This window comes from Narcine bancroftii, chromosome 3 (genome assembly GCF_036971445.1).
Source record: "Narcine bancroftii isolate sNarBan1 chromosome 3, sNarBan1.hap1, whole genome shotgun sequence".
Taxonomy (NCBI): Eukaryota; Metazoa; Chordata; class Chondrichthyes; order Torpediniformes; family Narcinidae; genus Narcine; species Narcine bancroftii.
Genome location: NC_091471.1, coordinates 217,083,000 through 217,095,078, shown reverse-complemented (window position 1 = coordinate 217,095,078; position 12,079 = coordinate 217,083,000). Strand labels below are relative to the sequence as shown.

At 41.9% G+C, this 12,079-nt stretch overlaps 1 protein-coding gene across 5 annotated transcripts in view; it reads right to left on the bottom strand.

Annotated features, from left to right (window-relative positions):
• Window positions 1-11,539, bottom strand: part of mettl14 (methyltransferase 14, N6-adenosine-methyltransferase non-catalytic subunit) — a 64,054-nt gene extending 52,515 nt beyond the window's left edge. For 3 of the 5 annotated variants that reach the window (XM_069926597.1, XM_069926596.1, XM_069926595.1), the window contains exons 1-2: window positions 4,841-4,930; window positions 1,648-1,711 (exon numbers count right to left, since the gene is read on the bottom strand). Coding sequence is in view for 3 of the 5 variants with exons in the window: in XM_069926595.1 (XP_069782696.1) it covers window positions 1,648-1,656 (9 nt within the window). In the remaining 2 variants the exon portion in view is untranslated. Of the gene's footprint in view, window positions 1-1,647; window positions 1,712-4,840; window positions 4,931-11,328 lie in introns of those variants that run through there. The other 2 variants (XM_069926593.1, XM_069926594.1) reach the window with 1 other exon arrangement.
• Between the last annotated feature and the right edge of the window lie 540 nt (window positions 11,540-12,079).

Below are 12,079 nucleotides of genomic sequence, written 5' to 3'. Positions count from 1 at the left end.
TTAAAGTGATTTAAAAGTATTAATTAATTTAAAACATTACTTAATTAACATTTTTTTGAACTAATTTATCAAGGGAGTCGAGTCCTTGTGTGTTGATCCTACAGCATCACGTGACGTCCCCCTGGACTAGACTCCATGGCTGTAGAGGCTGTGGAAGCGCTGGAGGAAAATCCATGGACACTTGGTGACTCTGGGGATCTCTCTTTTGCTTCTCTTTCTCTGACTGTAAGAGGCACTTCAGGCAATTTCTGCCAATGGCTAATCTGTCTGCCTTACAGCAGGTAAAAGCAATTTTGTATAATTATGACACTGTTTTTAATTAAATGACAATAAATTGCAACTTGAATATGCCCCCAGGGTGAGGTCTTCCATTCCACAACATCAGAGATGCACTCTATCAAAAATACATGGCTTTCCCTTTAATGTCAACTGAGCCCTTACTAGTATCTCCTCAATTTCCTGTACATCTGCCCTGGCCCCACTCCTCATCGCCATTCCCCAGACGAAACAAGGACAGGATTCTCCTGGTCTTCACCTACCACCCCACCAGTCTCCACACATCCAACATATTATCCTCCACAGTTTACACCATCTACAACACGATCACACCATCAGGGACACCTTCCTGTACCCTCTCAATTTCCAGCAGGGACTCCCTTTGGGACCCTTCATCCACTCATCCCTTCCATAATACCTGCATCTACAGACTCTCCTGTTTAACCAAAACGATGTTGCGTTTGCTCTGTACCAACTGGTTCTGTAGAATTCTGCATTCCTCTACTGTTTTACTTGCACTGTGTATGAGATGCCTCACTGTACTGCTTGCATATCAAACTTCATCACTATGTCTTGGCACACATGTTCAAGTTCTTGTCACGAAATTAGGTTTCGCACAAATTATTTTTCCTTACTTGGACCTGCATAACCTCATGACCAAAGCCACTGCTTATCAATTTGCAAATATGGATTCAACAGTAGTTCCATCGATTTGATCAATATATAATATAAAAATTTGATACCCCTTTGATTTGCCAACTGTTTGATTCTCATTAGTGAAAGCTTGAAAACTAATTCAAGCAAAAATTCAGAATGCTCCAACGGACTAAAACTTGCACTGAACTTTTACTTGGAAAACATTCTAAAGCAGTGCGTCTGAATTGCTGTGCAACAATTATAAAATACTCAATTTAATACATTTCTGTTTGTACAGTAAATTTGTACAGCTACAAGAACAGATGTAAAATGCAATGCATCAGCTTCAGATAGCCTTTTAATGGAATTTTTGCACTACTTCATGCCATTAAAAGTTGCTTTTAACAGCAAGATGATGATTTCTTAGTGTCTAGTAAATTCAAAATGATGCATATTGAATCATTTTATATTAGAATCTAAATTCAACACTGAACAAAACATCAAAACGAATTTTCAGTGTGGTTATGGGACTGGGATTGATGAGGTAGAACATTTCAAATTGAAACAGAAAAAATTAGTTTTTGAAAACTCTTTAACAATGGAGTATTTGGCAATAATCAAATAACTATAAACAAAAAAAGTCATTAGTGCTGAGTGAATTTGCGATCATCATGAAACTTTTTACTTCAGTGCATCTTATCCCCATCAGCTTTTTACATCAAACACAGTGCTTACCAGCTTCATGAAATATGCAATTTTGATCTATACTTTTTCTTCACTCTGTTCAAGCTCTATGCATCTAAAAACAGACAGTTCGCAATTATAAAAATACTCATCTATACTATAAATGAGTAAAATTCCAAAACTACGAGGCACCATCAAGAATTAACGACCAATTAGACAGTTTAGCATTGTAATTTTTCTTCATCAAATCAATTTTATGTGTGGTGAGTAGGAAAATCTTTCAGTGAGATTTTGCACAATCCATTTTTATAACAATAGGTAACAATAGGTAATTTACAACTAATAACGCATTATCTGTTTTTTCTTAGAATAGCAAGAAAAGACTTTCTTTCACTTGTTCCAATCCACTTGTCCTTAAGCCATCTGGACAAAAATCTTCCTTGCAAATTTTTAAGAACTCTTAGCTTCATGCTTGGCCATTCTCAACTCTGTCATGTGAGGAGAATAAGAACAGATCTGTTCACAGTTCAATCTCAATGACATGCTATCTCACCATTCTTATTTTAAATATTCATTAAGTTTTAATGTGCATTAACTGCAGTACCATTCTGAAATCACACCAGGAAACAAAGCATTGTTTCTTTTCCAAGTATACCATGGTTGTATATAAAACTATCCAGGCCACAATTCAACGTAATTGAGAAGGCAAACAAGATGTTGCGGTTCATTGCTGGAGAGACTTTCTTTGAGAACAGGGAGGTTCTGCTACAACTGTACAGGGCACCGATGCGGTTGCATCCTGGCATACTGCATGCAGTTTTGGTCTCCTTATTTGAGAAAGGGAATACCGACTTTGGAGGTGATGCAGAGTTGGGTCACCAGATTAGTACTCAGTGTGAGGGTATTCGCATTGGAGTGACCCAAGACTATACTTGCTGGAATTCAGAAGAATGATGAGAGCAGATATTCTAGAAACATAATGAAAGGAATGGACAAACTGGAGGCAGAAAAGCTATTTCCACTGGGAGGTGAGATGAGAACCAAGGGACATAGTCTCAATGCTCATGGGAATAGATTAAGGACAGAGAGGAGGAGTAACTGCTTTTGCCACAGAATGATCAATCTGCTCAAGGCAGCAGTACAGGCTGCTTCGTAAATATATTTAAGACATTGTTTGATCGATTGTTTTAAGACATTGCTCAAGGTAGCAGTACAGGCTGCTTCATAAATATATTTAAGACATTGTTTGATCAATTATTTTTGCATAACTTGGAATAAAGGGTGATGTTGGGGGGGGGGGGGAGGGAGGAGAAAGGCAGGTAGGTGGACTCAGCAATGATCTTATTCCGTGGCACAGCAGACTCAATCGGTTAGATGGTCTACTCTTGCTCTTATTGCTCAAGTTCCCATCCAACATAGGTTTTCTGCCGCAGCAATAGACTAACTTTACCTCACCTAGACTAGAGCTGACAATATTATATCAGCTCCATTATAACGACAATGTTATACAATCGTCAAACTGCATTTGTTTTTATTTCGATGGTTATGAAAATAGCTTGGGCTGTAGAAAAATATGGCAGGAAAGTGCACGACCCGCAATTACTATTCAGAATAACTTAAAGCAGTTGCAGAACAAATGAGCAGAGGTGATTTGATAAAATGGCCAGTCTCTGCAAGAAAAATTGATCTCACTTTTAAAATTCCTAACCTTTGTAAGAACAAAATCCTTTTTAAAGGCAATCTCCTAAATATATGGTTTGAATTTAGAATCTCATCAGAACATAGAAATTTCAAACATGTCCAAAAGGGGGGGGGAACAGAAAAAAATATTGGATTATGTGTGCGCTCTGGATCTTGAAAATGACTATTCAAGATCTAATTTTTTTTCCCCACAATGAGATTATTTAAAATAGCAATGACCTCACAAAACACTGCTCAAGTAACAATGGTTCTTCAGTATCAATAAAACCATAGCATTTGTTTAGAATCTAAACTTAAAGTAATAACAAATGGCAGATAATGCACCACGCAGCATTCATGCACACATGTTTTCTCAAATTACTCAAGAGCAGCAAATGCTTGGTCTATCAAGAAAATAAGTTTCACAGCATTGCTAATTGACAAATTGGATTCTGATAAATGGAGTTTTTAAAAAAAATTAGCACCATCTTGATGGCAAAGAAGATCCAAACATAGGCAATAGTTTCTCCAGTAATTTTGCGCATTGCACGACAATCAGAGTCTGCAGACTTACCTGTTTCATTCCAAGCATGAGGCACTTGTGCACAATCAAAAACTTTGCTCCCCAATACAGACCATTTCTTTCCAAATACTGGTAACTTTTCAAAAATTTGTTCAAAAAGATCCAAGTAAAATCTGAACATAAAAATTTTAACACTGAATTGCGGGATGCAGATCAACACTTGGATCATGGCTTTGGAAGAATCAGCATGCACACATGAACAGAGAGAGGCGTTAACTTTCATCTCTGAAGAGTGGCTTCTGGTAATAAAGTTTGTTCATCAACTATTCAATCGATTATGCTTAAAATATGGATCCCTAATGAAAGCACCAGCAAACTAGGTTTGAATCCAGCTCTGTCTGTAAGGAGTTTATATGTTCTTCCATGTCTACGTGGGTTTATTCCCCCATCACCAAAAATGTACAAGGTTAATTGGTGTACTTGGGCGGCTCATAAGCAGGAAGGGCCTGTTACCATGCAGCATCTCGAAAAATATAAAAAGCAAGAGCTGCTATCCACAAAAAAAGCAGCATCTTTCCATCTTTAGAAGAAGTTCACTCCACTGAGGACATCTACAAGAGGTGGTGTCTTAAGAATGCAGGCTCTATCCTCAAGGACCCCCACCATCCAGGCCATGCCCTCTTCACTCTGCAGGAGCTGAAAGACCAGCCATCAGAATCTGCCATCAGATTCCTCAATAATCAAATGAACCAAAGATACTGCCTTAGTTTGACTTTTTGTGTATTTTTATTTATTGATGCAAGGTGGTTTAGATGAACGTTTGCTCTCTGACCCTGCTGCAAAACAACAAACTTTGTGACTTGTTCATGACAATAAATTTTGATTCTGATGTTGAAAATAGTCCATTGCTTTACAGATTAAATTGACTGATATTACTAGGGTTCATTTAATATCCTATGAATCTCATCTCGCAAGTACCTTATCTCAAGATTTTAAGTGAGAGAGAAAAAAAAATCAGAAAGCAGCTGCCTTCATACTAACCTGCAAGTTTCTCTGGTTTCAGCAATCTCCCTCTGCTCTTCCTTACTGTTCAGAACTGCTCCAATGTTATCTGCATTTTCTGCTCCTAGCTAAGGAACAAAATACTTTGCATTAGTTAATCATGCATAAAGCAAGTTCATTCAGCAAAATAGTTTTAGTAAGGTTAGAGTACAGTAAAGGTGCACGGATTTCATGTTTTAATGTCCTAGAATTAGCTGTCATTGCGCAGAAATATTTCAAAAATAATCCAATAATTGAACATTTCTTAAGGTGACTAACAATAACAATGTTTGGAAGAAAAACGTATTCAGAGGGAAGTACAGTTAGCATAACACAACGCTGTTACAGTGCCAGCGATTGGGAACAGGTTTCCAATCCCGCAGTATTTGTAAGGAGTTGGTACGTTCTTGCCATGTCTGCGTGGGTTTTCCCCAGTGGCTTTGGTTTCCTCCCACCATTCGAAACGTACAGGGGAAGTAGATTAATTGGGCGGCACGGGTAAGGAAGACGGCCATGCTCCCTCACTCCCACATTGAGCCATCACCGTAAACCAGAGCGGCGTTCACAACAGTGGTACATCGTTGCCCTCCCACTCCCCACCCCGACTGCGGCAGTGACTGCTCTCTCCCCCCCCCACACCCTGATTGTGGCAGCAATCGCTCTTCCCCCCACCGAATGTGGCAGTAACTGCGCTCTCCCCCACCCAATCCCCCACCCACCCATTGCGGCAGCAGCACTTCAGCCAGGGGTTTCCCTGTGACACACATGCAAGCACTGACATTACCAGAGTAACCGGGTCAGCCACTTCCCCTTTCAAATCGCAGGAGCAGGACTAATGGGTAAGTTTTAATGGGTTCCCTGACCACCTCTGAGATAGGTCAGGGACCCAGTTGGGTTCTGACCACATACCTAGATCACTAACCATGCAAATTGCTCAGTTAACCCCATTTTACAGGGCAGTTTGAAATGGCCTAGAATCACTCTACCTGACTTTACATCTCCATCCAAGCCTCAAAGCCAGCCCTGATGAAACTGGCCAAGTTGCTACTGCTACCCTCTGAAAGATCATCCCAACACCAAAAGAAGAATCTGAAGCATGCCTGCTGTAAAGAGAATGGCCACAGGGAGACCCTGCTCTTGCTTGCCACACCAATCAGCCAGCGTGACTTTGAGATGTATAGTAAAATAACAGCATCCAGGGGAAACCTACACAGTCAAAAGCAGAATATGCAAACTTCACAGTCAGCACCCAAAATCAGGATTGAACCTAGGTGGCAAGAGCTGTGAGAATATCTGCATCACTATGCTGACATATAAATAAACAAAATATGTTCAAATTTGTTCATGTACATGACAATAAAGGATCGTTAGAAATAATGGGCAATGAATCCTGATCAGAAAAGAAATCTAATAATTGTTAGAAATGTAGGCAGAGAAGGTCTCCAATAAGATATTTTTCTAACATCAGACATTCTGTGTACAGAGACTAAATTTTAGCTCAAGGGAGGATAACACTGGACAACTAAGATTTGTTTCCTGAATACTTTTTGGTGTATTTTATGGATTTTGGGTTTTCCCATCACATACTATTGTTTAGATACAACCTATTTTAGTGATTTCCTGTCATAATTTAAGTTTATTTCAAGCTTACAAACCAGGAAGAGCAACACATCATTGAAAATTCATTTTCTGTTTTTGCACTAGGACTTCTTCCCTGCTGATCTTGGTGCGGTCAGTGACGAACATGGTGAAAGGTTTCACCAGGACATTGCAACCATGGAAAAGCAGTATCAGCATAACTGGAATCCATCGGTGCTGGCTGACTAATGTTGGACGCTGACATGAGAGGCATCAGAGGCCGAGTACAAGCAAAAAACAGCAGCAAAACATTTTTAGGTCAGTTAAACTAGCGCAATGTATCACCATCATTATACGATTAAAAATGCTAACTTCAACAAAGGGAGGACCAATGTCATGAGGTGCTTCTGGAAGGACAACAAGACAAAGATTAAGGTTTTGGGTAAGAGATGCAAGCAAGGATTTTTTTTAATATATATATGAACTCATTGATTGAACCTCCAACTTTCTGAGTGTAAAAAATTCTCATTTCGCTTCAATACTACCTATTCAACCAGGGAAAACATCCTTGCTACATCTAACATGCCAAGCTCTGCAAAGGTTTCTCATTTCAATGAAATTTCCTTCATAATCTCCTTTATCTCTCCTCACACAGCAAAGCCAGTACCCTGAGAAAGAGTCTAGTTAGACTTTGCAGCTAACCCTCTATAGTAAGTATACATTTTAAATGAGACCAAAATTATACGCAATCCTCCTGGTTTTTTTCACGTCCATCTTTGAAACAGGGAGCACAGTGTTGCCAGGGACTGAAGGCTCATAAAGATGCATAATTGTTTTCCCTTTTAATGTCAACATAGAAGGCTTTGAGTTCTGAAAACAGCCTGTAACATTGCTTAAACTGAGGGAATGCATCCCAGGGTACTGAACGAAATGGCAGAAGTTCCATTAGAGGCTTTGGTGATAATTTACCAAAATTCATGGACTGTGGGCAGGACCTGGTGGTTGGAAGATGGTGAATGTTACACCACTATTCAAACAATGATGCAGGCAAAAGGAAGTTAGTATAACATCTGAAGTTGGGGAAATGCTTGAAGCTATCATTAAAGAAGAAATAGCACAGAAATGGATCCATCAGGTGCTTCAGGAAAGATGTACTCAAGGTAAGGATGCATAGAGTTGGGGTGATGTATTAGCATGGATAGAGGATTGATTAACCAATAGAGAGTTGGGGTGCAGGGGTGTTTTTCTGGTTGGCAATCTGTGGTGAGCGAGGTGCCCCAGGGGTCGGTTATGGGCCCACAACTGTTCACGATATACACTAAAGATCTGGAAGATGGGACAGAGTGTAGTGTATCCAAATTTTCTGATGACACTGAATTGAGTGGAAAAGCAAATTTTGTAGAGGATTTGGAGAGTCTGCCAGGCATGTGAGTGAGGGCAAAAAAGGTGTACACAGCTGGGGGGAGGTGTCAAGGGGGCACAGTACCCCTTGCAGGGGGTTTGGTGAGCAGCACGTCCCCATTTGGAAAATTTTTGAAAATGTATAAACAAAATTACCAGTTTAAAGCCATTTAAAACAAAATCAATTGTTTTTCTTTGTGAGCACAGTATATCAGACAGACACTACCATCTGTACCCAGACTCCAAGCCCCTTCCAGATCACCAGGCAATACCTGCTTGACCTATGCTCAGAGTGTCTGGTTCTCCTGACCCCAAGCAGTACTTGCCCATAACTAGCACTGAGTACGCCAACCAGTGCCCTTGCTCAACTTGCATCCAATTGAAACACGGAAAATTCACATGCCTGTAATAACTCGAGAGATAAATTACTCAAGCAATGCACAGCTGCATTTTCATTGGATATCATTTTTGTTATTCCATTAATTGGAACAAAATTGTAAAATTATTTTAGCACATGCAGTGGCTAAGCAAAGCCATTTTCACAAAATATTAATCTCCACCAGAAAGTTACTTCCTAAATACGTAACCACTTCTTTGCACTGATGTTCATCTATTATTCTAGGGGTTTTCTTCAGCTAACCTTTAAAGCAATGAGTCTTTCCCATTTGTTTCTTCACATGTTGTTTTCGAGACATGGATTAAAACACAAGGGAGTGCCGCTAACATAAACGGCATAGCATTGCAACACATCAGAAACAGCTTTGCAACTGAGGTGAGTGCATGGGGATGCGCTGCCGTTGCTATACTGCAGGAAACGTGGCAGCTAAAGTTGGCAGAGCAAGATCCTAGCACGGCACAAACAGAGGGAGTCAGAGCAGGCAGGGAGGGCACTGATAAAATGCGGAGGTGGATTTTAAAAAGATGGAGGTGGATTTTAAAAATGCGGAACTGCCTGGTCTGCAGAGACATATAGATAGGTTAGTGAGTGAGCAAGGGTCTGGCAGATGGAGTAAAAAGTTGGTAAATGTGAGGTTATGCACTTTGGTAACAAAAATGGAAGATGAGATTATTATTTAAATGGCAAGCGATTGTAGCATCTTGTCGTGGATAAGGACTTGGGAGTGCTTGTGCAAAACTCACAAGAGGTCGGTTGCAGGTGGAGCGGACAATTAAGAAGGCAAATAGAATGTTTGCCTTCACTGCGAGAAGGATTGAATTTAGGAGCAGGGAGGTTCTTCTGCAACTTACAAGGTACTGGTGAGGCTGCATCTGGAGTAATCCATCCAGTTTGATCTCCTGACCTGAGGAAGGATGTACGGGCTTTGAAGGCAATACAGAAGAAGTTCATCAGGTTGATTCCAGAGATGAGGGGGTTAGCCTCATTAGGAAATGAGGACAGACTGAATTGTCTGGGACTGTACTCACTGAAATTTAGAAGAATAAGAGGGGAGACAAGAACTAGGGGACATAGCCTCAAGATTCAGGGTAGTAGATTTACAACAGAGATGAGGAGGAACTCTTTGAAGCAGTGGAAGTTACCTCAGCTGGATAGATCTTTACATAGTAGGGGAATAAGGGATATGAGGAAAAGGAAAGTAGGTGGAGATGAGCCTATCATCAGATCTCATTGAATGGAGGATCAGGCTCGATGGGCCAGATAGCCTTCTCCTGCTCCGATTTCTTATGCAAAGTTTTGAGAACCTGTAACATTGTGCCTATTTAATTTAAATTTTTTCTCCTCTCCTTCCTTCAACAAAACCAGATGATAAACTCCAAGCAGGGGTTCATTTGCAATCTTACAGACATCCTCAACTTCTCTTCTCACCTGCTTTAAGAAATACACCATCAATTCAGTGCTGAAGAAAATAATCATAGGGTTAAATGACTATGATGGAAAGTAGTCAAGTAGACAACTGGTCTCGCAGTGTCCATACGAGGTAAAGATATATAACTAATGATTCAGATCTGAGTCCTTCATCAAGGTCCTTCCGAGCTTGACGAAGGGTTCAGGCCCGAAGAGTTGGTAATATATCTTTCCCTTTTATGGATGCTGCGAGACCGGCTGAGTTCCTCCAGAATTTGTGTTTTCTCTATAATCACAGCATCTGCAGTCTCTCGTGCTTTCCTTAAATGACTACCAGTCAGTTCCTCTGACGTCCACCATGAAGTACTTTGAGATGTTAGACATGGCTCACATCAACTCCAGCCTACCAGGCAACCTGCACCCACTCCAATTTGAAAACAGTTGCCATCTCCCTGGTATTGAAATTCCCTAACAGCAAGGACACCTACATTATTGGCTCTGCCCTCCTCCACAAACGACAAGAACTTGACCTCTACACCTGGATCCACAACTTCCTTACCTACAGGCCTCAATGAGGGTTGGAGACAGTAGTTCCTCCATGTTCTCCATAAACACTGGGGCCCTATAAAGGCTGAGCAGTCTACCCTCTATTATACTCTCTGTACACCCATGACCATATAGTCAAACACTGAATCAACCCCGTCTGTAGATTTACAGATGACACCACATCCTGGGCAGGTTCTCTAACATTGATGAGAGTATAGAAGGAAGATATTGGGTCTTGCAACATGGTATTAAATCAACTTCTCCCTCAGTATCAGCAAGACCAAGGAACTGATCGGACTTCCAAAAGAGAGGCAGAGCTCTTTCCCTAGTTCACCTCAACAACAACAGCAGACAATAAGTTCCTAAGAATAAACATCCCCAGAGACTTGACCTGATCTAAACCATGTTGAAAGTGCACAACTTCCCAGAAAGTGCTACTCCCTCAGAAATCCAAGGAAACATAGCATGTCACTTAACTCCCTCAACAACTTTTACAGATGCACCTCAGAAAGTATTTTGTCAGAACCGATCAGCGCTTCTATACGGAGTCTTAAACTTATGACTAGACTGCTCGCCACAGAGACTTGGCACATGTGACAATAAACATAAGCAGCAGCATGCCAATGAAAAAAAAATTCTAATTGACCCTGGCCCATGTGTCTACAGCGGCCATTCTCAACAGGGGCTGAAATCATAAAAAAACATTTTTATGCAATTGGTAGGAGAGAAAAAGGGAAGAGGATGGCAGAGCCAAAAAAAAGTGGGGTTTGGCAACTGATGAATAATTGTCTTTACATTACACTAAAATCCTTGTTTTCTTTTCTCCTCATGTACAGAAGAAATCAACTAAACTTCACAGGGAAGGGGGCCCCATAAACTTTGAGAAGTCCTTTTTTTTGGGGGGGGGGGGGAAGGAGTTATAAACTTGACGATGGCTGGTCTGAAGGCTGAGACTGAGGCCAGCTGGGTGGAATTAGGACTCCCTACAGTATGCCGGGTGTCCAAGGGGGAATCGTGGAAGGAGTGAGGATCCATCCCGGGGAGGGGGGGGAACTGACTGCACTCAGATCTTCCATCGTAGGCCTGCTGAAGGGTCCGGGTCCAGGCCCGGCCGGCGAGGGAAAGAGCCTCAGAAACACCGGACGGCCTCAGCTCTCACCTGCTGAGCCAGCAGCTGACGCCGCAGCTTCTGACGCTCTCGGATCTCCTGCAAGCGGCTGTTCATTCTTGGCCTCCCCGAGCCCGCTGCTCCCGCCGCCGTCTATCGGCCAGATCACGCCGCGCTATTCCGGGAGGCCACGGCCGCGCATGTGCAAGTGAGCCGCGCTATTCCGGGAGGCCACGGCCGCGAGCCGCGCTGTTCCGGGAAGCCACGGCTGCGCATGTGCAAGTGAGCCTGCGGGGCAGACGCGGCGGGGCTGAGGGGCAGACGAGGTCGAGGCCACGCCTGCGCAAAGGAGCCCGCGGAGGTGAGGCATGTATGAATGACGGGGCAGGGAGGAGGGTGAGGCATCAGCTGAGGGTTTTCCAGAGAAGGCCATTACTTGCGCCAGGGGCTGGTACCCAGACTCTTATCCTCACTCCTTCTACTCTTTTTAAAAATGCAATTTGGTCAAATTCATTTAATTTATAACTTTTTAGAGCAGAGTCAATTTCAGCAGAGAATATGGAGAGGAGTAATTTAAAATTTCATTTTGTATTTCACGATGATACAGGATGCTCTTCAATCCACTGAGTTTGCCATTTCTCAGAACAATCCCATTCATTTCATTCCTCCATTTATATCCCAGTCATCTATTCCCAGTTCATTCATTCTCCTCCATTTCCCCTACCACCTCCCTCTTCTTCTTTGGCTTGGCTTCGTGGACGAAGATTTAAAGGACGTGGAGGGGAGGACGTGGAGGGGGAGG